The 27,130-nt window shown below is 52.3% G+C and overlaps 1 protein-coding gene across 1 annotated transcript; it reads right to left on the reverse strand.

The window, feature by feature from the left end:
- Positions 1–736: 736 nt before the first annotated feature.
- Positions 737–24,176, reverse strand: PPP2R1A (protein phosphatase 2 scaffold subunit Aalpha). Its single transcript, XM_058279404.1, has 15 exons — positions 23,860–24,176; positions 17,040–17,130; positions 14,514–14,614; positions 10,531–10,763; positions 10,220–10,367; positions 9,958–10,113; positions 8,326–8,440; positions 8,162–8,232; positions 7,691–7,825; positions 5,198–5,371; positions 4,900–4,960; positions 4,021–4,175; positions 2,995–3,137; positions 1,343–1,434; positions 737–1,189 (listed from the first exon to the last, which is right to left on the reverse strand). Exons 1-15 carry the CDS (start codon positions 24,136–24,138, stop codon positions 1,173–1,175), a joined length of 1,971 nt encoding a protein of 656 aa, XP_058135387.1. The 5' UTR covers positions 24,139–24,176; the 3' UTR covers positions 737–1,172.
- Positions 24,177–27,130: the final 2,954 nt, after the last annotated feature.

Genomic DNA, 27,130 nt, shown 5'->3' on the forward strand with positions numbered 1-27,130 from the left:
TTGCTCCAAAATGCTTCTACATTTTCAGATCAGCATGCTTTCCTGTAGGAGTAGAACACCAGGTTTCCAGGGATGCTGAAAAAAAAATGGCTCTGAATATAGGTGGTTATGTGCCCAAATAAAAACCAGGACGTCTATACTAAGAAATGGGAGAATGGACATTGAGAGATAACTGCTATTCCCGTCACAGTACCCTTTGTTTCCACTTACTGTTATAGCCCTAAACATCCTGCAATTAAACCATTCTCAAGGACAGGGCTGAAGCCCTCTCCCAGCACACAGGGACTGGACTACAAGGGTTCTCTGGCCATTTATCGCCAACTCTTCTTGCTTCCCATGTGCTGTGCACTGTGACACACTTAATGGATATGAATTAATTTCTGACCTACAATTTAGATCCTTTTGCCATCCCCATTTTACAAAGTACAAAGCTGAGTTCAGAGAGACTGGGTGACCTTCAGTTACTAAGTGAAGAAGCCAAAATCTGGATCAAGGCAGTCTGGCTCCTGGGTACCTACCTGCTCTTACCCACCATATACAAGGGCAGTGTCTGCTAAACTGAACCATAGGACCCTGCTGGCCAGAACCACCTTGTGGACCCTCTCCCTGTTGGCTGGCTGCACTCCAGCTGGCTTGCCAGAGGACACATGGACGGGAAGAGGCCCAGAGAGAAGGGCAGAGAGCAGGGCCCTGGTGGGGCACAGCCCTTCCATGCTGATGAGACGAGACGACTGGCTATTTCTAGACCTTTATTTCTCTGTGAAAGGGGGTTTGGGGGGAGAATAAAATAAAAATGGCACAATAGACACAAAAAACCACCAAGGGGGGAGAAGTAATTGGGGGAGGGAGAGAAGTAGGTGGGGGAGGGGGTCCCAATTACAGCAGCAGGAACCAGTGACCAGGGATACCCACATCTCTCCCAACATGGGTGGGAGCAGCCCCTTCCTCCCAAGGCCACTGCCCTGTCCCACCTGTCCCTCAGCCCCCTAAAAGGTGGACAGTAAGAAGTCTCCCCAGGCTGAGGGGAGAAGAGAACCGTGCTGAGGGAGGGGCCTGGGGTCAGACCATGCACAGGAAGTGACAGCAAAAGGCCCCTGACTGCCCCCCTGAAGAGGGACTTGGTGGAAGAGGCAGTGGACACCAAGGCAGGCGTTTTGGCTCCTCTTCCAGCATCAGGCCAGAGACAGAACTGAGGGACAGGAACAGGCAGGTGTATCAGAACTACGGTATCCCTCTGTCCGCATTGGTCCTTTACCTCCCCCACCCCAGGAGCTGCTGCTCACAGGTGCCCTTCCTTATAGGCCCCCCTCCCCTGGGGGTCTCTGCCTTCTCAAGGCCTTACCAGTCAGAGCCTCCTGGGCAAAGTACTTGACGTCCACGTCCTGGTCCTGGGTCAGCTTCTCTAGGATGGGTTTGACCTCGCTCTGCAGCGTGCTGGAAGAAGAAAGGTGAAAGGTGAGCCAGCTGGGCTGGAGGCAACAAGGAGGGCCGAGGGCACCTGAGCAAAACACCAGGTGGGTGGCATCCCCAGAGGCTAGAGACACACATGAGTTAGGAGTCTCTGAGGCCCAATGGCTGAATGACTTTCACCCATTTCTGAGGTCTACCTTAGGAGGTGCTTAAGATAGTGTAGCAGTGAAGCAATCACTTTTTTTTTTTTTTTTTTTTTTTGAGGTATCAGGGTGGAGGATTGAACCTGGGACCTCGTGTGGGGAAAGTGGGTGTTCAACTGCTAAGCCACACTGGTTCTCGAGTTTATTTTTGTTTGTTTGTTTGCTTGTTTTTGTTTTACAGAGGCACCGGGAACCCGGGATCTCCCATGTGGGAAGCAGGTGCTCCCAGGAACCACTCTTGATGTCTGCCCAGAGGAAAAGAGACCCAAGAGGGCCAGGGATACGCCAACACCCAGAGCCAAAGATCTGGAAAATTAACAGTGGACTTCAGAGAGAAATTAAAGGCATGAGGCTGTGTGCTGGAACAAAGGCACTGAGAGAGAAAGCAGGAGTGTCTCTTCAGTCTGCCACCTTCTCTCTGTGGCCAATGGCAAGTCTCCCTGTCCCAGTGGCATCCAATGCCTAAGGTACACGCACTCTTAGAGCATGTGACGGCTTCCCCTCATTGATTTTTTGTGAGTTTTAAGTTACACAAAAGGATGTTCACACATCTTCAGGGCAGAGCATACACTTGTGTGACCACCACCGAGAGAATGTTCTAGCTTCCCACAGGCTCTGTGACCCCCTCCGGCTGACTTGTCTCATAGGACTGACATGTAATTAGTTCCACGAGGGTCTAATAAGTGCTTACACCAATTTACAGCCCTACCCACAGCGCAGGAGAGGTCCAGTGGACCCACACCTACACCAACACTTGTGCAGAGTCTTTGCAGAGTCTTTGTTTAGTCACGGGAGAGCAGAAGGGACAGTGATGATATCCTGCTGAGCTGTAATCTGCATTTTCCTGGTGGATAAGGATGCTGTACCTTCTCTCATATTTACACAGCCTATTTGAAGATTCTCTTTTTAAAGTGCCTGCCCGAAGTCTGGTTTTGCCAATCTCTTGGGGTTTCTTTGTCTTACTTATTTGTAGCAAAGTATTCTGGATACAAGTCCTTTGTCAGAAATATGCTTTGGAAATATCTCCTTGCAGTCACTAGCTTGCTTTCTTATGGTGTCTTTTGATGACTAGGTCTTTCACCTGTGTATACCATAAGAGTTTGTTTTACTTCTCAAAGAAATGCTTTATAGTTTGCACAAGAGATCTTCCATACCTGTCATTAAATTTACTCCTGGTATTTGATGTTTTTGATATAACTAAATTATATCCTCATTTCATTTTTTAATGGTTGCTAGAATATAGAACCGTCTTCCTCCCCTGCTAAGATAGATTATATGAATTCTCATTCTGTATTTGAGGAAACTACAACCTAGACAAGGGAAGGACAGGCCCTGGCTCTATCTTCAAAGGCCAGCAATTAAGATGGGGGTGATGGCTCACCTGCTGTCCAGGATGGGCCCTATCTTCTGCAGGGACTTGGCCACATTGAAGCGGACGTTGGCGACAGGGTCCCCAGCCATCCGCAGGACTGTGGGAAGCATGTGCTTGGTAGTAATGTCCTGCCCGCAGACCTCAGATAGCACCTGGGGCAGGGGAAAGGCACTGGGTGATGCTCCCAAATTCATGGCTCACATCCCGTGCTCCTGTCTCATCAGGCCCAGGGGTGAGGTGTGCTATGGAGGAATCTATGCTTCTGAAGGTCCCATCACCCTAGGGTGCCCAGATGCCCTCCTGGAATATCTCCCTGATCTGGGGCCTCCTGGCCCAACTCCTTTTCCCATCTCCTTAGACTTCCCTTCATCCTCTGGCTGGAGCCCACTACCAGCCCCAGGGAGCTCTCTTTAGCACCGTGGTCTCCCAAGTGTAGCTGAGGAAGGATCAGAATGCTCACTTATATCCACGTTAAGTCCCGTCCCTTCGTTCCCTGTTACATGCATGGTTTATGTAAAGACAGCAGTGTCTTAGCTAATTCTAGTACCAAAGCAGATAAATGAGGTACTTCGTACATGCCAGGCTATGCTCTAGACACTTTGCACAGCTAGGCAAATTCGACTGTGGTTACCAGTATGGTTAATTTACAGGTGAGAAAGCTGAAACACTAAAACCAAGTGCCACAGCTGAAACAAGGCAGAGCTAGAGGTAACACCTGGTCTGATTAGAGAGCCTGCCCCCTTAATGTTAAGTAATAAATAAATATACAAACACTTTAGAGGGAAAGAGACAGTTGACCAGGTCGAGGGTTGAACAAACAGGTCAAGTCTTGCTAGTCCCTGGTCTCCCATCAAAGTTCCTGCTCCAGGGAGGTCCTGGGAGCCTGACTGGGAATCCTGACTCCTGGCCTTTGGTACCCCAGTGTTCCCAGCTCTGTGCCATTCCCCCTTCCCAAGGGTCTTCCCTGGGACTCTCCGCCATCCCTCTTCTCCCAGGCACTCACTGGCCCCGAGGGGCGGGCACACCGGGGCTCACATTAATGCAGAAGAGCGTCGTCATGCGGTGTAGGTAGTTGGGGTCCCCGGACATGGCCAAGACCTTCGGGATGATGGTGGCATGGGCCCACTCCTTCCCGAACTTCTCCACCAGTTTCTTCAAGTTGCTGGTGGCTGCCTCGCGGATGGCATAGACTGCAGAAGAGAGAGGGCGGGGAGGATGTGATTCCAGAGGTGACTGTCGGGGGCAAGAGGGCTCACTATTGCTTCCCGAGCAATCCCGAGGGGCAGGCCCCATGTGAGCCAATCAGCTCCTGGCCAAGGGGAAGAAAGTGCTCCTGTGTGCCACATGCCATCAAGTGTGCTTTCTTCATGCAGTGTCTCCACAACAGCTCGAAGAGATAGGTTCCATTATTGGGCTCATTTTACAGATGGGCAAATTGAGGCTCTGAGAAGTGATTTGCCCAAGCAAATTATTTAATACTTAGTACTTCAAAATGGTACCTGATATAGATATTGCGAATTTTTATTTTACCACTCAGTGAAAAAAAACAATTTTCACTATGGTCCTGAGAGACGGAATTGAGACTTTCTATGCTTCAAAGGACCATGGGCTGAACGACGGCAGTGGCTCGCTGAAGCCTACACAGCCAGAAGGCTGGAGTCAAAGCCAGGCTTGCCTGCTTGGTGGTCCTGGACTCTCCAGGAGACCAGGTAGCCCCCTGGTTCACCTGCCACATCCCTTCCAATCCTGCACTTCTCCAGGAGCCTAAAAAAGCAAAGGAGCCAGCCCACACCAACTCCCAACAGGATAAGGGAAATATAACTGCAGCCTCTCCCCTCCCTCACTGGCCCCACCAACCCACCCGCCCTCCCTAGAGCTCCAGTGTCCTCCTGCCGTCCCACTGGAGATATTCACCGTGATCCACAAGCCAGGCCATGCACAGCGAGTTGAGTTTCTCATCAAAGAACTCCACTCCCTGTAGGAGAAAAGGAGGCAAGAGATCAAGGGAGTTTCTGAGGGGAACTACATCCACTCACACAGACCAGCTCCTCCTCACTCTACCTGCCGTACTCTCATCTTTTAAGGCTCTGTTTCTGCTGTTCCTGCCTCTGACCCGCCCAAACAGTCCTCACGCCCTCCCTAGCTAGCTCCAATGGTCCCCAGTTACCACCCCTCCCGTGGCTCTGCACGGGTCCCTAGTGGCGGTGCTCACCAGCTGCCCAGCCAGCAGGGGCATGTACTCGATGATGGCCAGCCGCACCCGCCACTTGGCGTCCTCGGCCAGCTCCACAATGGCGGGGAGCAGGGACTGTGACAGCTGCCGGATGCCGATCACCTCGTTCACACAGTCCAGGTTGGAGATGATGTTCAGCCGCACCTCAGGGCACTGGAAGAGGATAAGAGGGATCAAGAGAACACGCTGCACATGGCAACCCAGGACCAGGTGCAGGGCTCACCTGCGTCAAGTCACTTCCTATAGGCCAGAGGCAGCATGGGAGAGGCAATGAACGTTTACTTAGCAGCCTGCTGTGTTCTTCAGTGGATGGGTGTCCTTTCACTGCCCTCAAGGAGGTCAGCAATATCCAATCCTAAAGCTGTGGGGTCTCAGCTTGGGAACTGGGTGAAAGAGGTACACTCCAGCAAGCACCCCTCCTCTCTGCACACAGGCTACATGGCACAGGAGTCACACTGAGCTTCCTGTCAACAGGCTCGTTTTCCCAAGCCAGCACCTTAAGTCCCTCGTGTAGAGCAAGTGAAGGAACCCTGCCATCTCAGAAAGGAACTTGGGACCACACGTGAGGAGATAATCCTTGGTGGGGACCAAGAAATCAGTTATGATTTTGAGCCCAAGTGTCAGCCAGTGACCAGGCAGGAGAATCTGCTCTCAGTGGACTTGCCCACAAGTCATTTCCCTAGGGGTTGGGGGATGGTGGCAGGGGAGGAGTGAAAAGGATTTTATCAAATTTAGTTTATACTTTAAATCAAAAGAAAACACTGAAATGAATCAGTAAACCAACTAAGCAAACAGGCCTGGAATGTTCCTCAAACGCTGCATTTTCCAAAGGGAAGTCTGGCTCCTGGGAGATGCCCTCTAAGCCCTGGTGTATGAGCCTGGAAAGCACAGGAAAAGCCAGCCCAGGAACAGGTCTTCCCCAATTACAAAGATTTCTGCTCAGCCACACTGAGAAAAAGGTAGGTCCTTTTGGTTTGAAAATCCTGTATCAAAATGTAAACTATAACGTTTACAGATTTAAAGTTGAAAATCCAAAGATAAGCCACATCAACACGACTGTGTCACACGAAGAAAACCACGGCAGTCCTTTGCTCTTCCTCTTTGCAAGAGAAGCTGCCGAAAGACAGGCTGGCTGAAAGGAGGTGATCAGCAAGGGGTGCCTGCAGAAAGTGAGACTGGGGCACTGTGTCCCAGCACCGCTGGAACTGCTGTGGCAAATCCTGCCTGGCCTTGCGCTCTGGCTGAGCATGGTGCCTGAACCGTTCCTGGCGGCAAAAAGCAAACGCCCTCAGAGATTCTGGAGAATGCTGGGCTGCCAGGCCGAGCTGGGAGGCTCTCAGAGACAGGCTGAGCCCACTTAAGCATCAGGAACAAATAATTGCATTTCTAACAAGCTATCTCCACAAAAGTATGATAAGGCGAAATATGTGTGTGAAGCACAGCTCAGACAAGTTACTTAGATCATAATACTTTGGTTATGAAAATTAATGACGGTTCAATTTTTAAAAATGCCAGAAGTAGGATTATGAAGCTTTTCTGTAAAAGACACACTCTTTATGATGCATCTAAAACCTTGAATTGTAATTCTGGGGTAAAGAGAAGTCCCTCTGTGGCAGTAGGTAATAAGGCAGTTTTTCTTGGTGATCTGGGATGCAATGCTTTTTATGTGTATGTAGGACGAGGCACAAAAGCGACACTGAGGAGTACACTCCGCAAATGGTCCATCGGCCCAGTCACCGCCAACCAGCCCGGCTGCACAATCTCGAGGCCGCCTTCCCTGACCCTGCAGTTTCACCCCCTCCCAGACCTTGCAGCAGCCTCGGGACTTCTTCTGGCTGCCTCCTTCTGCCTTCCTCTGCTTTGATTTTTCTTCCACATTAACCTCAGGGCTCCTAACACCCAGATGTGCCCTCAGGCTCAAGGACAAACTCCTCCCGTGGTTACCCCCAAGGCCTCTCAAAAGCTGGGGGAGGTCACAGGGCCGGCTTTGCCCAAGGGGGCAGGTAAGGAAGTGGGCACCCTCTCTGCAGCCCTACCCTTAGGAGGATGAGACCCATGGCTGTCCGGTGCCCTCCCCTGCACCCTGGCTGGGAGACAGTAAAAACCAGGCAGCACCTAAGACCCACAGAAGGGAGGCAACTGACAGCAACTTAGCCCGATCCTAGAAAAACACGAATCCGTAAACATCCATCAGAGCACCTCTAGCACCTTCATGGAAATAAGGGAGCACCTATCTCTCCACTCTGCCAGTTTGAAGGTCTTTGGGGGTCAAAACTGTTTTAATCATTTTCCAGGGTCCCTAACACTCAGGAAATGGACTAGTGCAGAGTAGGGCAGCACAACTGCTGAGTGAAAGAAGGGAAGCAGAGGTAGCTGTGCCTGTAACATCTAACCTGTCGGCACACTGGGTGTCTGAAGACTCCTGGCTAGTGTGGGTACAGAGCAGACCAATGTGCCGCCTCCCGCCCTCACCTCATCCTTCAGCTGTGCCAGGAAGAGGGGCAGGAGGTGCTCGATGGTGTTGTCCTTGCCCAGGATGGGCGACAGGCCCATGATGACCGAGGCCAGAGCCGACTTGACGTGCTGGTTGGCATCTGACACCAGCTCCTGTGGGGAGAAGGACGCAGGGAGCCGCCTGGGTCAGGGCCACCAAATCCCAAGCCCTTCTCGTGCATGGCGCGGACGGCTTAAGGTGTGATGGCACTGTGCCCCTGGTGTGCCCACCAGCCCAGCAGCCTATGGAGGAGGGCATGGCAACCTGGGAGGGGGAAGCACGCAACCACCAGACAGCCAGCCTCAGACTTTGCTGGGGATCCCGCACCCCAACAATTACTTCAAACCCAAGAACTGCGCGGTCCCAACGGCTGGGAAACTCGTTGGCATCCGGCCATATCCCCCAGCCCCAGGCTCCAACCTGCTCTCACCCACCCAACCCCACGGCACCTTGATGCACGGCAGGATCTGGGTCATGATGACGTTCTCGCGGCAGTCGGCAGAGAGGTTCTCGCAGAACTCTGTGAGTGGGAGAGGAAGGCGGGGATGGGGGTGAGCCCTGCCTTCCTGGCCCCCGACACCTCCCGCCTGATGTTCTGATCACCAGCACCAACCTTTGACCTTGTGGGAGGCGGCGGCCCTCACCTCGGCCTCACAGTCCTTCATCAGGTTCTGGAAGGCGGGGACCAGGTCCGTCTTTGTGATCTCAGGCCCCACTGCTTTCTGGAGCTGCAGATAGAAAGGGGTGGGGAGAGGGTCTGGCAGGCCTTCTGGGCTACTCAAGTCCAAGCAGAGGCAAAGGCCTGGCAACCACGGCCAAGCCCCAGCCCTGGCGCCACAGGGGGACCAGGGCAGGCCTGCTCAGCTCCCGCCTCGCTCCCTCGGGTCGGGGCGCTGTACCAGCTGTGCAACCTTGGATAAGTCACTTTACACCTCTCACTCTCAAAAGATTCCTCAGAGGCAAAATGAGGATGGCGAGGGTGGGAGCTTCCCTCAGAGCTAGCGTTCAAGAGACACCCATCTCCTCACTGCTCCTGTTGCCTGGTGTCTTAGAGACTTATGATTTCAGGTTTGTTATTTTTGCAATTAAAACAAAAGAGAAAACCGAGGCTAGGTCCTGCCCATCCCCGGCCCAGGCAAGGCACCTGGGTTTTGCTGCAAAGCATTCTAGAGATTGGGTAGGCAGCAGGACAGTAAGTTACTAAGAAGGGAACAAATAAACAAACAAAAACCCTGGAGGGCCTAAAGTTACCCAGGGCCAAAACCCTAAAAACAGCAAGAAAGCAAACCCACAATCCATCAGGGCTTACCCCAAGTCTCATGTTTTCTCTAGAAAATCCTTATGGCTTCTGCTTTAGCCTCCTCATATACCTGCTTCTGTGTTTATTTTAGCTTAAAATTCAGCTTTAATTCCCTGCCCAGCTCAACAGTGAAACAAAGGGTTGGGGAAGGAAAGCCTCAGGGAAAAGCGATGATGGTCCACGGAAGCGATGTGAGGCCCAGTCCGTTTCAGGGGAGGGGCAGAGGGGCACTAGGCCCCGGGGCGGGCCCTGCCCAGTGCTCTGGAGCTCTTCTGCAGCCCCACGAGCCAGCCCTGAAAAGTTCTCCCTTGAGCTGGCCCTTACCCCCAAGCCTCCCTGCAGAGACCTCCTGCCCAGCACACTGTCATGAGCCGCCCAGCACCCAGTCACCTGGCAGGAACCAGCTGGGGCCCCACATACTTCTGAGTGCCCTGAGAGTGACACCACTCTGTGCCTGGGCTTGTTCTCCCCGAAGGCAGATGTGCTGCCCTCACGGTGCCCCCAGCGCTACCAACAAGCTAACGCTCCACAAACCTGCCTGTGGAACCAACAAAGCTGCACCCCGTGGGCACAGCGCCACCTCAGGGACCCTCAGACCTTGTCCCTGGTCTGCCAGCGACCAGAAGGTCGCTCTGCCCAGCCAGCCACGTCAGTCCTGCTGCTAAGCGCCGGCTCCACAGTAGTAAAATGAGAGAAGGTGGATGAGGTCAGGCACACGGCACGTGTCACCACTGCCCGCTCCTGTCCCGGGAGCACCTCCAGGGGCCCTGTAACAGGCCGAGCTGGCGAGTGGACAGGTGTAAAAGGATGACATAGGTGGCGCCGGCTCTCAGGCTCAGAAGGCCCACGGGCTGAACCTAAGCTCCCAGCTGGCGCACAGCCCTGCCCCTCCACACCAGAGGCCTCGAGCTCCCCATCTGCGGGGACACTGAGGCACTCACCTACCTCCGTGAACTTGTCGGCCACCATGTAGCGGACGCGCCAGGACTTGTCCTCAGCAGCCTGGCGCAGGGTGGGCATCACCAGGGCCTCTAGGTCCTCCTGGGGCAAGAGCTGGGCGATGTTCACACATGCCTCCACCGCCAGCAGCCGCACCGAGTCCTGGCGAGAAGATGTGAACGGGGATAGGCCATCAGGGGGCCACGAGCCGGGCTTGAGGCAGGGTCAGAGGGAAGGGGAGGTTGGGACGGCGGGGAGAAGACCCCACCTGCTCGTCAGAGGCCAGGTTGGAGAACATGGGGATGATCTCACTCTTGACGTTGTCCAGCTCCAGCACCTTGGCGAACTCTCCCAGCTTGGAGGCTGCGGCCCGCCGCACCATGGGGGTGTCATCTGAGCACAGGTTCCGGAAGTACCTGGGGTGGGGTGGGGCTCAGGAGGCGGAATCGCCAGGGAACCCACGAGCCCCAGCTTTAAGGCTCTGGGGGAGCAGGAGCTGGAAGGGGGACTGAGCTGGAGAAGAGGACCAAGGGGAGGGGAGGATGCGGGGTACACAGTGGGCAGGGGCTGGGGACTCACTGCCGCAGTTCTGCCTTGACTGCACTGGACACTCGGGGGTAGCAGACAGAGAAGAGGCCACAGGCGGAGGTGCGGGAGGTGAACCAGTCGCCCCCCGCCAGCCGCTTCACGAGTGGCACGAAGTGCGCCTCCAGGTCAGAGGGCGAGTGCTCGTGCGAGATGGCCCGCAGGGACTCCACCGCCTTGTCGCGCACCACTGTCTCCTCCACTGTGGCCAGCGACTCCAGGGGCGGCTGTGGGAATGCACGGAGGCGAGGTCACTCTACGGCCGCCCCCCACTGCCCTTCCTCTAGAGAACACCTCTGACCACTAGACACACCATCCGGTGTGCCTTTCCTTAAGCTGCGAGTTCTTATTCAGGGGTCCTCGAAGGATCTTGGCTGGAGTACACGAACCTCCATATCACACAAACTGTTTTCTGAGAGAGCCGCACCTTTCCCAAGTTTCTCAAAATGCAGTCATACCTCACATTTACTGGACCATCTATTTATCATGGCCCAACATTTTCTAAGCAGGGTCATTACATCATGCAGTCACAGGGAACACTGGTTCTAACTTGCTGAATCCCATGAAGTAGGTCCCCATACTGTCCACATTTCAGAAGAAGAAACTGAGGCACAGAGAGACTAACTCATTCACACTAATAACTGCTAAAAGCCAGGTGCCAAAACCAATCCAGCCACGGAGCCCCCAGCGTGGGCTCCAGGAGGCTGGGCTCGGGGCTCAAGCCTGGTTCACATGTGACACCGTGGGCTCTGGAGGGGCCTCACAGCGTGTCCCAAGCAGGTGCTCACTGATTACTAATCTACCAGAAGGAGATTCAGCTACCCTAATCTGGTTAAATAAAGGAGCAGAGGACTGTAGTCTGGAACCAACAAGCCTGACAGGTAGAGAAGGCAGAAAGAAATCACACACATAAATGCTCTCAGACTAGGCAGGTAGTAGAAAAAAGCAAAATGCAAAGGTGATGGGGGGGGGCAACGGGGGCAACAGGGCCAAACTGGAGAGCACATGCCCATCTAGAGGGCAGCTGCTTCCAAGCAACAGCAACTGTGGGAACACAGCAGGTAAAAGCAAACCTGGTTTTCCCCAGGAAGCCAAAACACCAGGTATTTACGTGGGAAACCACTCATCTGACAAAAGCTGGCACGGATCGTTGCCTGGAGCCCACCGAGCAAACTCATGCCGTGGCAGGGTGGGCTCAGGGCAGTGCTGTGGGTGTGGGGTTACAGGAAAACCACAGGGAACAGGGGCCCATGCCCATCAGTTCCTCCACCAGCTGGGCTGGCACATACTGGGCCATCGGTCAATAGTTACCGAGTAACCGTAGACTGAACTTCCCATATCTGGGGGCCAAGGCTACCCACAGCACGACCACCCAAAACGACCCCAGCCCAGAGCCAAAGAACCAGTATCTGGGGAAAGTGCCCAGGAAGGTGCATTTTTAAGAAAGTCAAGTGGTGCTTTCAGAGTGGAGTTCAGGGAGAACCAGTGTGGAGAGGCATCTCAGGTAAAGGACTAGAGGGCAGGGCTTAAGACTGGAGACCGTAATGGGGAAAGGGTGGGGAGAAGCTGTGAAGCTGTGAACCTGCTGAGATTATACATACTTTTAGGAGGGTATAGGCCAGGGTTTTCATCAGGCTCTCAAAAGGCCTCATAAGCCCAAAAATGAAGACCTGTTGATATATACACAGGTCTAGAACTGTATACCCACCGGGCCCCTGGGTACTTCCCTAAGTCCTTGCTCAGTATTCATGAAATAAATGAATTTCACAATCGCTTTTCCATTTCTCATAACTTGTCAAAACCCAGGGTAACTTATACTTCCTCCAGGAAGCCTTCCTTGATAACTCCCCACCTCATTCAAACAAAGATGGCCCCCTCTGCTTCTCTTTCACAGCTCTGGCAGCCTATGCTGCAGCTAGGAACCATATGAATATAGGACAGAGCAGTGATTACTAGGCAGGAGCCCGGGTCTGAGCCTGGCTCTCCCTCTGATCAACTGAGGGAAGTCACATAAAGCAGCCTGTGCTTCGGTTTCCTCACCTGTGAAACGCAGCCAACACCAGTACCCAGACCACAGGGAGGCTATGAAGATGTGAAGGGTTACTGTGCAAGAGGCAACTGGAATGGGCCCTGGGGTGCTCTGTGAGCACCAGCTCTTCTGATCTGTCCCAGCTCTGGGTTCCCAGCACTGCCTGGCCCACAGAAGGCTTCGGGATTGTCTGTCAGAAAGAAGTGTGGGGACTTTGGGCAGGAAATGGCAGGTTACAGTAATTCAACAAAGTGACAAACACAAAGGGAAAGAGAAGAGGTCCCAGCCAGATGTTCTCTAGGCCTTTTAGAAAACATGGAGTCACTCCCATGCCCACATAAATGTGGATCCACAAGAAAGTTCATGTTGAAGATATGAAGGGAATGTCACTGTTCAAAAGGATCATCCCACACGTGATCACAGCAAAACCAGATGTCTGAAGTATAATCCAGCATGCTCCAAGTCTTATTGGAAACAAACAAGCTCAGGGCAAGATTGCTGCCGAAAGGATGAATGCAGGGACTGAGCAAAGGAAGCACAAGTACATAAGTGCAACAGAGCTACCTGAAATGCATGAAGGAAAATGATCAGGAAAAGGAAGCCACAGAGAAGGTACCTGGGGTTCAAATGAAGCACCAGCCTGCTCCACCCAGAGGAGCACGTCTGACAGCCAGCAGAGAGGAGCCTGAGCTCTGCACCCTACTCCCTATGCTTCATGGCATAATCAGTATAAAAAAAACAAACAAACTTAGGACCTCTGGGGTAAATGGAAAAAAAAAACAAGAAGCGTGGGATGACTGTTTCCTTCACTGAGACTCCGCAGTGGAAACCCAGAGCTGGCAGGTAAGGCCCCTGCAGGCCCCGCAAGCCTGAATCCTAACCCAATGTGGGCCAAGGCCCCTTGCTGAAGCCTCAGGTTTTTAACAGTGTTTTGTGCTGAATCCCTCTGAGAAGCTACGAGCACTCTTCTCAGAAAGCCTGCTGGGTGCCACAGGCCATACTTTCATGACGTTCAAAGCACCCCTTTTTCAGGCTGATCAGCAAACTTCACGTTCCTTGTGTTAAGAAATCCTATTCTTCATAAACATATGAAGTTATTTCATTTATGTAATGTTTCCTGTGTGTACATACACATTAATAAAACATCAGATGAAAGGCGAGATGCCAACATTTAATGGTAGTCATCAAGTTTCCTTAGATTTAGTACTGCTAGGTAGAAAAAGAAATTGCCATTTGGTTCAAATCCAAAACACCTACATTTATGAGAAGCATTGTTATTTCACACACTACTAAAAGGCAAAAAGGCTGATGCTAGTTGAAAAACACTTTCAAATGCAGATGCAGCTCAATTTCAGAGATGCCCAAAATGAAAACATGTCTTCGGAAATGATGAAATACAGAATTTCTGAAAAAATGAAAATGAGCCAGCAACAGCAGTGCCCCAGGGGACAGGATGCCCTTTAAGGAGCTCCCCAGCTCACAGGGCTGCAGTGTTGCCCTGCTGAAAACGGGCCGCCCTCATTTGCTCCCAAACAGCAGTTCCTGTTGCCTGGGACTCACCTCTGTGGGCCTCGTCCACCCCAGGCCTGGTAGTGCCCCACGATCTGTGTGGCCTTGGGCAAGGTGCTTCTCCTGAGCTCGACAAGAGGGGAGCTTTCCTGACCCCAGGGTGGACACGTCATGACAATAGCAGCAGCAACAGTGGCAGTAACACACCAGAACTCCCCGCAGGTCAAGCCAGTGCCTAAGGCTTTACGCTAGTTACAAGCGGGTTTTTTACTGCTCTCCGTTGTACAGATGAGGAAGGTACAGCACGGAGAGGTGATAAAGTCAATGCCCAGGGCCCCCCGTCCCCAGAAGACCTCCCGCCTTTCCCACATAGGTCCCCACGCAGGGCTGGGTGTGACCCCGAGGGTGGGGTGGCATCTCCTCCGCCTTGCAGACTCACCAGCAGGCAGTGCACATACTCCGGGCCCCCCACCAGAGTGGTGAAGGTTCCCAGCTGTTCTGCCAGGGCCAAGAGGACCTCATCCTCATCGTAGATGGTGTCTGTGGGGCCAAGGAAGACTCAGTTAGTCCTACCCCGACTACGACCCCACCCGTCACCCACGCTTTGCCCTGCCTTCATCCTCCACATCATCACGGGATCCAAGGGGACGTGGGAGAGTTTGCTCAGTGAGGAAGCACTGGGTGACTAAGCACCGGGTGACTCTGAGCCTTTAGTTGTAACTTTCTTTTTTAAATTAAAACAAAACAAAACAAAACAAAAAACCATGTTTATTTTTGATAAACCTACTTTGTTTTTTTTTCCTGGTTCAAAGCCTGTGAAGAACCACCAGCCGAAGACCACTGGGTGGTTGCTCCTGCCATCCAGTGGCCTGAGCAGTGAGAGCTGCAGCCCAGGCTCCAGCTGCGGCCGAGTACTCGGCCTTCAGTCGGGAACTGTGACTGGGCGCAGAAGGACCTGTTGCCTCCACCCAATCTGCGCTCCTGGGCAGGTGGCACTGAGTCCAAGAGCTGGAGCAGCCATGCGCCCTGGAATTCCTCCTTGGCCACAGCCTGCTCTGAAGCGCCATGCTCTGCCTTTCCAGCCTTCAGATTCCCTGTAGCAGTAAGCAGACGGCAATGTCCAGGCAGAGCAAAGAATCTGTGGTCCCTGGAGCAAGGTCGCAGTGAGCACAGGAGGCCTCTGTGAGAGGCGGGTGCTCAACCATGGGCTCAGTTGCCACCCACGGATGCGGCTCCCAGGAGGCTGCATGGATCTGCTCCGCGAAGTTTCCAGAGCGGAGCACCCAGCAACAGGAGCAGCTCCAGGGCAGCAGGAAACCTCAGCACAGCCCACCAGCCGGTGCTCCTGGAGGACACGACACTGACTCCAGCCGGGTGTTGGACAGGACAACAGCCCTACCGTGGTGGGAGCTTCTCCCAGGTCCTCTGTAGGTTCACGATGTGGATGCCGTCGCTTTTCCTTCTTCATCTGAAGTCGAGGTTGGTGCTACGTAAGTGTGGAGGAATCCAGGACATCCTCCTCCTTCAGCAGGACCTCGGGGCTGGACGCTGTGGGATTTTCTTTCAGGTGCGATGGGAACTCAGGACACTGCATGGACCCCACTCAGGGTGATGCCCAAAGGCTTCAGGTGCAATTTTAATTATTATTAAAATTGACAAATGGTGAAACTGAGGCCTAAAGGGTGACAGTGACTTGCCTGCAGTGACACAGCCTATGACGGGGGTACAAGTGTACCCGACTCTGAGTGTCATGCAGGGCATCTACACATGTGACACTGTGATGACCCCAAACCACCTGGTCCCCACGAGTGAACTGGAGAGACTGAGCACTTCAGAATGCTGAGAGGACACCCTCTGGGGCAGGGTGTCATGAAGCAGGTACAGAGTTGGAGGAAAAACAAGCTGGAGAGACCTGAGTCAGCCGCTCCTCCTTTCTTGCCAGCAGCTCCCTTGTCTGTCAATGTTGATGGCATCTCCACCCCCTCCGAATCTTTTTTCTCTTTCTCAGTCGCTTAGAAGGACAGGGTATGGAGTAGTAAAGAGAATAATGACAAAGGATGACAGAAGATGGCATGACAGTCCAGTCTGAGGCACATACTGCACCGAGTGCTTCACATACATCTTCGTGAGCCACGGCACGCAGCTGCACTCACCATGTGCCGGGCACTGTCACAGGCCCATGTTTAAGCTTCACATTAAGTCAGAGGACTATACCCATTTGCACATGAAGAATCCGGGGCAGGAAGATGGTGAGTGCCCTGCCCGAGGTCACACTCTGGTGAGTGGTAGAGCTCGGATTTTAAGCCAGGGCATCGGGACCCAGGGTTGGTGCCATTTGTCTCTAACCAACACTGCGGGCCTTGGCACCAGAATGACTTGAGGAATTGCCCTCCCTCAGTCACCTGCTCAGTGCCTGACCTTGGGGAAATAAATCACCTCACCACTCTGTGCCTCAGTTTCCACATCTATAAAAAGAGGCAATAGTAGTATCACCTTAAGGAGAAGAGCTCAGTCAATGATGACAGCAAAGATATCCAGCATTTATGGAGACAGGCCCCACCCTAAGGAAGGCGTGTGGCACACCGGGCACCTGGCAGGTGAGCTTCTTTCTAGTAACCATTACCACAGCTGTTAGGTAAAGCACACAGCAATGCTACAGAACGTGGTGACATCGCTTCTTCACTGATCAAAAAGCCGTAACTTCAGTGAGGTTCAGAGCCTAGAGTCCCAGTTTCTGACTGTGGGAGCTGTGGCTCCATCGCAGTTCTCTGCTTCCACACCCCTTTCACCAACCCCTGCCGCCATCCTTCCAGATCATTCCCTCAGGGCAGGACTGCCTCTTCAAATCCTGCCTCCACCGCAGGGCCCAGCACAGGACACAGTTGTGATCTGTTAAATCCTCATTTAGCAGGAGCCACCCCCAGACAGCACCCACTCCCCCCCAGCCCGGAAGTCCACCTCGTACCTGTAAGGAAGGGCAGGAGTTCGCTGCGGGTCCTTTCAACACCGAGGGCCAACGCAATGGTGGAGAGCTTCTTGATGCTGTTGAGGCGAAGCTGAGGAGAATGAGAAGGAAGATTATGAGAAATCCCAGCGGGGGGCAAGTTATGACAGTCCCTGGGACCCAGTGACTTGGCCGGCACTTCCCAGGTGGCACTGTGGCCCAGGTCACCGAGTGGCCATGGCGGGAGTGGTAGTGGCAGCTGACACATCCCATGGGTCCTCAGAAGCCGACACCTACTCGGTGGCACATGCCGCACCACCTGGTCTGAAAGCACTCCCCGCTTGCCCAACTCCTCCCCAGCCTCCTCTGCTTTATCTCCGCCTCACAGAGCACCGGCGACCATCCTGTATGCTGCACTTTAATGCCAGCAGCCTGTCTACAGCTCATGAGGCTGAGCACTCTCCTCAGGAAAATACGCATATCAAATTTCCCCCCCTCACTGGGTTCTGGTGGTACAAAACCACACCTTCTTGTGACCCAAGATGACATATAAGGCCTGCAACTTATTTTCAAAATGGTTCAGTCAAAAACAAAAATGATTATAGAGAAAGATCTATAAAAACACAAAAACACAAATATGGCAAATCCCAGCAGCGAATGAATCTGGGCTGTAAGTACATGGGTTGACTGTACCTCTCTCTGCAAAGCATCCGATAGAAAATGTTTTCAGCTTCCTGGGCCTGTCTCAATTACTCAAAAAACTCCCAGAGGTGACATGTAAACCAGTGTGCATGGCTGTCTGCCAAGAGAATGCTATTTGCAGGAAGTGGATGTGGCTCAAGCAATTGGGCTCCTGTCTACCATATGGGAGGTCCAGGGTTCAATTCCTAGGGCTTCCTACTGAAGGCAAGCTGGCCTGTGTGGTGAGCTGGCCCACATGGCAACCTGGCCCGACCAGTGTGCTGGTCCACACAGGAGTGCTGGCACAAAAAGATGACACAACAAAAAGGGAAACAGAAGAGGGACATTAAGAGATGCAGCAGGCCAGGGAGCTGAGCTGGTGCAAAAGATTAAGCACCTCTCTCCCACTCCAGAAGGTCCCAGGATCAGTTCCTGGTGCCAGCTAAAGAGAAGATAAACAGACACAGAAGAAAACATGCAAATGGACACAGAAAGCAGACAATAAAGAACTAATATTTTAAATATTTTTACATTTTTAATTATATATATATTAATATTTTAAAACAAAGAAACAAATGCTATTTGCCAAAGCAGATGGTGGAGTCTGCTGACCCTTGTACTTGTCTTTCAACTTACTCTACAGTTGAGATTTTCCTCATAAAATACAGGTGGGGAAACTGACCTGTTTGCCGCCCTCTCTCTGTCCTTTCCAAGCTGGATCTTAGTTTTTTCCTCTCAGCTGGGGGATGGGGAAATGGGGCACATGGCCAGCACCACAGGATGGAGCAACAACAGAGGACAAGGAGGCTGATTTACGGAGGCCGCTCTCACTGACTGCCGGCTGACTGCGTGCCTCACGCCCGAGTTCTGGGGCAGGCCTAGGTGCTAAAGCAGCCGAAGCATTAGCCGAGCTAGGACTGGGACCTGGCAGTCCAGCCCCAGAGCCGGCGCTTTTAATCCCAACATCATGTTGCCACTCTGTAAAGATCCCCAAGGAGGGGGCCCAGGAAGATGTGACCATCATCCCGTGGCAAAGAGCCCCTTCCCTCCACCACGCTCTTGGAGACCTGGTTTTGATTTCACTGAAGTCCCAGAGGCAGCCTGGTGGAATGCATGGGAGTCTCGGTGCTTGAGCTCACGGCTAAGCTGCCCTACCTGTGAGCCACGGGGTCCTGGGCAGCTCTTCTACACTTCTCTGCATCTCAATTTTCTCACGTGTAAAATGGAAATGATAATTCTTTCCCTGAGAAGGGTACTGGGAGGACCCAGTGACATGCCACAGGGAATGTTCTAGCAGAAGGACGACACCACTAACAGGCGCTGGGGCAGTCACATCCTGATTTTGTTAAGGTTTCGAGACGTATGGCAACCAGCAAGCTGTTCACCGAGGCCTGCTCTTTCTTCTTTCATAAACGTTTCCCTATTACCTAGGTTTTGCCAGGCTGTGTTCAAAGGGCTTCAGGTTTAAACTCATTTTATCCTCACCACCACCCCAGAAGTGAAGTGCAGGATCATCCATTTGATGGCAGAGTAACCAAAAGCACGAGAAGGTGAAGTAACTCCACATCCTCAAGGGGGCAGGGCCGGGATCTGAACCCCAGCCATGGGGCTCTTCATCATGACTCTTTATTCATTTTTCTGGATACTGGTAGTACAACAGACCCCCTTAGCAGGTCTAATGATGACCATCATTTTGGAATAGCAATGGGCATAAACAATACAACAAGAGACCAGTGACACCTGAAGTGTGCCACGAACATGCCACGACTTCTACTGGTAAGAGAGCCACAGGTTTTGCTGACAGTTTCAAATAAACTACCATAATACAGTAATTCATATGACAGGCCCCAGATTAAAAAAACTCCAGCACTAGGTTGTACTGCCTCTAATAATAACCCCTGATTTTCGGCTGTGCACATGGGCTCCTGGAAAACATAGTTCCCAATCTTCTTTGCATCCAGATATGACTTAAGTTTTGGCCAGTGAAATCCAGGTGGACGTGGTATGCCTAACTTCTAGGAAGCGTCCTCATGGGGGAATGGGATACACATCCTGCCCTTTCTGTCCAGAATGGAGTGCCAGCAGCCATCTTGAGTTCTTGGGGAAAGCTGGAGGGTGGGGGGCTGGAAAATGTGCAAGCAGCGCACAGTGGTAATCCTAACACCATGGAGCCATGGCAGCTTTGGCCTGCCACCAGACTTCTGGGTCATGAGTCAGAAATAAACTTTGAGCTCATTTAAATCCCTGTTATTTAGTTATCTCATTATTTACAGTGAACTTTAATCCCAATTAATTCAGGCAGTGACCTAGTTTTGCACAAAGAAATGTGAGGGAAGTCCACTGAGATGCTCCCAGGAAAGATTCTCCTCCTTGCAAGGGAGGACGACAAGAAGAACTCTCTGTCCTGGGCTGGCCCATTTTCTGTGTGGTTCTGTAAGGACCTAATGTCAGGAGATGTTGCAGCAAAACTGTCACAACAGGTCAAAAGGACAGTCCAGGGAAGTGGATGTGGCTCAATCCCTTTGGCACCTGCCTACCACATGAGGTCCCAGGTTCAGATCCTGGTGCCTCCTAGAAGAAGAAAAGTAGATGCCACCTCCTGCCACAATGAGCAGATGACACAAGCCAGCAGACTCCACAGCCTGCAGGGAGTGAATGTGGCTCAGGGTGTGGGGCACTCCCTTCTCATACGGGAAGTCCTGGATTTGGTACCTGGTGCCTCCTGGAGAAGGCAAGCAAAGTGAGCAGACAGATGAAAGAAACATCTGGGGAGGGAGTATAAATAAAGAAAAATAAAGTATATGAATCTTAAAAAAAAAACAAAAAATAGTCCATTCTGACCCAGTTCTATGATATCACTGAGTTGCTGAACTTGCTATGAGGAGAGGAAAAAAAGAATCCTTATTTGGTGAAAGAACTGCTGGCTGGGTTCTCTGGAACATTTCTGATAGAGCAGCTACTGACATCAAGGAGATATCTTGACCGGCTCTTGACCACATCCTAACCCTAGAAGACATCCCTGTGCACAGTCCCCCACATGCCCTCTTCTGCCCCCCAGCACTGACTTCAGCCCACCTCTGTGGTTCCAGCACAGCACGTATCAGCCTGGACTGGGACGTATCCCCAGCAGGCTTCCACACATAACCAGGACAAGGGAGACATAAAAACAAACCCCCTCCCCACCACTACATCCACTGTAGAAAAGCTGCCTCCTAGAAGGCCAATCTCACTTTTGATCCATGCAGGCTTCATGGATGTGGGTGTGCCGTACGACCCCACTAAAATAAAGGTTTAAAAAATGCCCCAAGTGCCCCAGGCAGAATAAGCCCCATGACGCCACCATCAGCACTGGATGCTATTCTGAACTAGTGTCAGGCACTGGGCTAAGAACTGACGTTTATTTAGACTTCACCAAAACCCTGTAAGCTGCTAGGTCACAAAATTATCCCCGTTTTACAGATGAGAAAACCGAGGCACGGAGAGTGAGAGTAACACAGACACCAGCCCCCTTCATCATCAGGGCTAAGAAACACACACCAAAAAACAGGGGGCACTAAATGCACTTAGGACACTGCAGTGGGCCCCTGCCTCTCACAGGCTGGGTGGTGTCAGGCAAGAGATGCGATCTTCGCCCCTCACGCTCCCCAGGTATAAAACCAGGAGCCATGGCGATAGCCCAGAGAGGCCACCATTCACCATTTAACAGGCCATGTTCTCTTGGCAACACCATGCTGATGCAGATGGGGGTTTGGAGCCTACAGACAAGGCAGCACAGGCCCCCGGGCCACAGGGAGTGACTGGCAGAGCTGGGCTTCAGCCAGGGGCCACCCAAATCTTCCTTCCACATCACACACCATGCTCCACTGAGCCCTCCCATGGAGCCCACTCTCATTCACCAACACAGGCCTTTCAAGACTGCCCTCCCAAAATAGCTCTTCCCCATGCCCCTCTCCATTTGCTGTGCCCTCTGCCCGAAGAGCCTCGTGGCTCTTTTCCTTGTCTCCATGGGTAAATGTCACCTTCTCAGGGAAGCCTCCTCTAACCATCTTTTAAAAAGACACCCACCCTCCCTTCCCACTCTTCATTTTTCTCTGTAGTACTGATCCTTGTCCCATACTACCCAATTGACTTACGTTTTGCTTCTTGTCTATTTCTCATCTTTACCCTGATAAGCTTCATGAGGCCAGGACATGTTGTCCTCCTTCTTCCCTGCTGTCCACCTGTGCTGAGGACAGTGCAAAGCAGAGTCCCCAGATGTTCATGGATCCACTGTCACAACATCCTGTTTCCTGCCCACCACATCTCACACGGCAAATATATTTAGCTGTCGACATGCTCCACACCTGTCTCCTGCAGAGCACCTGATGGCACCTCTACTGTCGTAGTACCATACCTGACGAATGGCAGGTATGAAAGAATGAACTCATACAACTGCCCTACCAACTAGATAACTGTCCCCATTTGACAGAAGAGGAACCCGAGGCTTAACAAGCTTGGCCACATCCATCAACAAGAACAAGAAGTCCAAGAGCCAGGAAGACAAGCTAAGACTGCCTTCCTTTCTCTTGACAAGCTGCCAGCTCACTACTTGGGCTCCGCACTGTGCCCTCCTGGGCCCTGACTGATCTTGAAGCTCAAGGACTGCAGAGGAAAACAACTCCAAGAGCAGAGGGAAAAGGGACATGGAGGAATACAAATAGAAAAAGGACAGCCTTACACTCTGACAGTTGTAACTCGCAATCGCACTGATTTTCCCTCCCCTCTCCCTCTCACCTGGCTACCAGGCCCCTGAGGGGCTCCTAACTGGGGAGCTCCTTATCTCCCTGCTTCTCTCTCCTGACCCTTACCGCAACCAAGTGGCCTAATTACTGCCGAAGAAAACATTTCCAATCAGGCAGCCCTGATGGTGACCTCAGTAAGCCTCCCTTGTTTATTTTCTAAGGCTATTCCTCCAAACCACCTCCCAGCCCTTAAAAACCTAGCTCTCCTTTGAGTCCACAGAGTTCAGTTTTATACTCTCCCTGCTCTCACAGCTACTGAACAAAGCCACCCTTGCCTGTTTAACCCTGTCCTGTGTCATTTCTCCTTCGACAAAGGGGAGCCTGTCTGACTCCAGAATCAGAGCCATTTATCCAGAAAGTCAGAGCTGGGCCCAGCTTTGGCGATTTCCCAGTGCACCCTCCTCGGTTTTGTAAACGGGGAAACTGAGGAGGAGAGGGAGGATGGAGAGGGGGATTCACTCACCACCCTCAACAATTACAGCTGATACTGACTGGGCCCTTACAACAGAGAGACGCCGAGTTTTACTTGTTTTAACACAGTCAGTCCTCACAACCACCCACCGAGGCCCAGGAGGACAGTTATTAGCCCACATTTTATATTAAAGAGGCTCAGAGCCGTGAAGTAACTCGCCCAAGGTCACGCAGCAGTGGGAGGTGGCGCTGGGACGAGCACCAGGTCCACCAGGCAGCCCTCAGCCTGCTTAGGGCCTCGGGACGATCTCAGGGGCCCCATCCCCTACAACCCACTCGGGAGGAAAAGGGGAGCCCGCTCAGACAGCTGCCCACCCCCCTGGGGGACGTGGACAGGACGGAGGGGAAGGGGGGGCTGCTACACCGCACTCCGCCCCAACACTGGCTGGTTCCCCTGAGGGTGTTGTTTCCGCGCCTCCTCCTCTTGGGGGCCTGCGCCGCACCTGGAGAGAAGGGCAGGAATGGCGAAGGCGGCCCAGGCCGGGGGTCTCCCCACAGCGCGGCGGCCCCGCGGCTCAACCCAGAAGGAGCAAAGGCGGCAGGTGCCGCGAGGCCGGCGGCCCCTCGCCCAGGGCCACTGCCAGTCACGCAGCCCCCGCCCCCACCACCCCGCCGACCCCACCCCGGCGTCCGCCTCCCAGCCCCGGGGCTGGCGCGAGCACTCCGCAGTCCCGGGACCATCCCGGCTGCCCCTCACCCCCGCCCTCCGCTGCGCCGACACCCAATCCGAGGCGCCGTCTCGTCGGGTCCGGGGAGCCGGAGGAATGAGATCTGGATACTGATTGGCCGCCACGCCTTCCAGCTCCCCTTCCGCCACCACCGGCGAACCTCGAGCCTCCACCTCGAGGGCCGCCCGGGCCCCCACGTCCCCCTCGCCGTCTTCTCTTACCCCCCTGTAGCTTCCTGACCTGCACATCCTCGTTGCGGAGCTCGTCTATGAGCACCGCGATCGGGTAGAGCGAGTCGTCTCCGTCGGCCGCCGCCATCTTGGCTCCGTCCCGCCCGGTCACACTGCGGGCAGCGACCGGCTGCGGCAGAGCTGGGTGTGGGTGGGTTGAGGAGGAGAGGAAAGCGAGGGGGCGCTCGGGCCTCTTTACAGGGGTTGCCCCGCCGTCATTGGCCCCGCTATGCCCCGCCCAGCCCGCATTTCTTTGGTCCGGGCAAATCAATTCCCGCCCACTGCCCATTTGCCATTGGTCGAATGGACGAGCTTGGGCTGGCCGGAACCTAGGATAGTGTAAAGAGAAGGAAGTACCGGGGATCTTAGCAACCAAGTTCGTTCCCGCCTACGTGGCCGCTAACAACGGCGAGACGAGCAGTTGATCGTAACCAATGAGAGGCGGAGCCAGGCGGAGGCGCGGCCTGTCCCTTAGCGAATCGGAAAGGAGGCTTCTGCGCGTGTGCCGCTGGGAATGCATGACGTCACCTCGCGGTCCTGATCTGGCCCCTCTTCCGGCGTCGAGTGCAGTGGCGCCGGGCATTGCCTGTGGGTTCCTGGGCTTTGTCCGGAAAGAGAACTGAGAGAGTTTTCGGTTTACACCTGGGCAGGGGGCGACGTGGCGTTCTCTGGGTGAAACCCAAGGCCCTCGTGGGTCTGGATCCCGCACCCCCTTAGCGCCGTCTACCCCCCGCCCTCCTCACCCTCCAGCAGTCCTGGCAAACTGGAGCCGCCTCAGCACGTCTGGCTTTTTTCCAAGTCGCACCTTCGTGGAGCGCAGCCCTGTTCACTGGTCAGATCTCCCCATAGGTCTCCCCCCTTCCCTGCCTTCTTTATGATTCTTCCTCTGGGCCTCTGTCCCGCAAAAGCCCCTCTCCCTGGACCTGGGGCTGTGATGCCTCGTGGACGCAGGATCGGTCCGACTGGTCTATGATCCCAGCCGCACTCCACACAGCCGCCTGCCCGCAGTCTCAGGACCACCATGAAGGCGACGGGAGTCGAAGGCCTGGACACCCCTGACCCCTTTATCTTGCCCAACTGAAGGGCTTGGCCCGCCTAGGGCCCCTGGACAGGTGTGAAGACCCCACCCACTCGGGTCAGGAAGCTACTCATAAAAGTGAGGGCGGGGGCGGGGGACGGGAGAGGGTTCTTCAGCCCCTGCCCTCCTGATTCCCACGTTTCCCCGCTGGAGCCCAGTGAGGCCCCAGATCTTCTCTCAGAGGGACCTGCTCCGATGTCAGACTGCTCAGGATCTTGGGTTGGAGCCTTTCATCCTTTCCGTATGTAGGGCCTAGGAATTTCTGAAGGCCTATAAGGCTTTTTTATTTTTTTATAACAGTATAGCATCAAAACACGAGAAAATTTAGGATTTAATATAATAGTGTGTATGTAAGGGTAAGGCCACATTGGGAAAATAGGAATAAAACTACATTAGGTAATAGGAATTGCAAGTGCCTTCAGATATATAAATAACTTAGGGCCGCTTGTAAGAAGAGTGTAAACAACTTAGGGCTGCACCTAAAAAGAGTGTAAACAACTTAGGGCTGCACCCAAGAAGAGTGCCAATAACTTAGGGCTTAAGGCTGCTTCCAAGAAAAGTGCCAATAAATAACATAGGGCTGCTCACAAGAAAGAGCTTTTGAAGAAAGAAAAAAATAGATATGCTATCTTCAGCTAACCTCAGTGTTCTGCTTCTGTGCCTGCTTGCTTGCTAGACACCCCCCTTCCTAAAAGCTATAAAACCACCCCTTTCCTTAGACTCGGGGCTGCTCTCTCCTCTGTGTAGAATGAGGCAGTCTCCGCATGGCTAATAAAGTTCTCAATTGGAACTTTATTCAAAGTCTGAGTCTGGTCAATATCGCTGGTCTATAACATGTACTTCAGGAGAAATGGCTACATTCTATTAGACTGTTTTTGTTTTGTTGGTTTTTTTAAATCTCAGATATAATAGGAAAAGAACAAATTTTTGGCTCCAGATGCCAAAAGAAAATGGCAAATTTAATAAGTATTTAAGAAATAGCCATACAACATCAATGCCAGATGATGGACATGTTATAGTAGATTACACTCCCTCATAACATTATGAGATGGGTAAAGAAACATTATCACCCCCCTTTTATGGATGAGGAAACTGAGGCATAGAGTTTGAGCAATTTGTCTTCGATCTTTGAATCTGGGCAGTCTGACCCCGATGTCCTGCTTCAATAAAATGAAAGCTTTATATAATAATATAAAAATTATATAAAATTGTACTTAGTTTGGGATTTGGGATTATTTTGCTATGCCTGAGCTCAAGTGAGTGTGTGGGCAGGCAGGTGCAGTAAAACAAAGGAGATTCTAGGGCTAGGAAACATTCTTGACTTGACTTGAGGGCTTGGCCTTTCCTTTCCTATTCATCATTCTTTACAGGTATAAAATGGGATGATCCACTATTGGGGGGAATAAAATATGGGCTATACTAACAATGCATTATTAAGCAACTCTTCATGAGAAACAAATATACATATTGACTAAGAGTAGAGTCAAAGACATATGGTACATGAATAATGGAAGTTGAGTAATGTTTGGCATGAAGGAATATGTATATGGACATGTGTGTACATATGCATATCTGTATAAGGGTGGAATCAGCTCTGGAAGAATGGACACCAAGATATAACATTGCTTACCTTGGGAGTAGCAGGGATCAAGGGAAAAACCTTTTCTTTAAACCCATTTTGTTTTTACTATGTCTATTGAACTTCTCCAGTACTAAAATTGCATGATAAAGGGGGCAATTGCTGGTGGAGACATGGCCTGAGGTCACCACCATTGTAATTAAAATCCATTGCATACCAACGTTCATAGCAGCATTCTTCACAATTTCCAAAAGATAAAAATAACCCAAGTGTCCCATCAACAGATGAATGGATAAACAAAACATGGTCTGTCCATACAATGGGAAATTATATGCCCATACAAAGCAATGAAGTTCTAAAACATGCAACCATATAGAAGAACCTTGAGGATACCCATGTGAGTAAAATAAGGAAGACAAAAAGGGACAAATATTGTGGGATCTCACTTATATGAAATAATTAGAAAATGCAAATTCATAGAGCCACAAACTAGAATATAGTTTACCAAAGGCTGGTGTGGTAGTAGGGAATGGGGAGTTAATGTTTAATTAGTACTGAGTTTCCCTAATAAAAATTTTAAGATGAACCAAAGAACTGTACAACATGAACAGTGAACCCTAACAT

This window comes from Dasypus novemcinctus, chromosome 18 (genome assembly GCF_030445035.2).
Source record: "Dasypus novemcinctus isolate mDasNov1 chromosome 18, mDasNov1.1.hap2, whole genome shotgun sequence".
Lineage (NCBI taxonomy): Eukaryota > Metazoa > Chordata > Mammalia > Cingulata > Dasypodidae > Dasypus > Dasypus novemcinctus.

Bases quoted from the DNA above. Each gene is read 5' to 3' on its own strand.
- PPP2R1A (XM_058279404.1), bottom strand. From the start codon at position 24,138: ATGGGCAGTGGGCGGGAATTGATTTGCCCGGACCAAAGAAATGCGGGC. The intron at 4,176-4,899 runs GTGAATATCTCC...TCTCTTCTGCAG, and splicing joins GGCCTGGCTTGTGGATCACG to TCTATGCCATCCGCGAGGCA. The intron at 3,138-4,020 runs GTGAGCCCCGGT...CCCCTGCCCCAG, and splicing joins CGACGCTCTTCTGCATTAAT to GTGCTATCTGAGGTCTGCGG.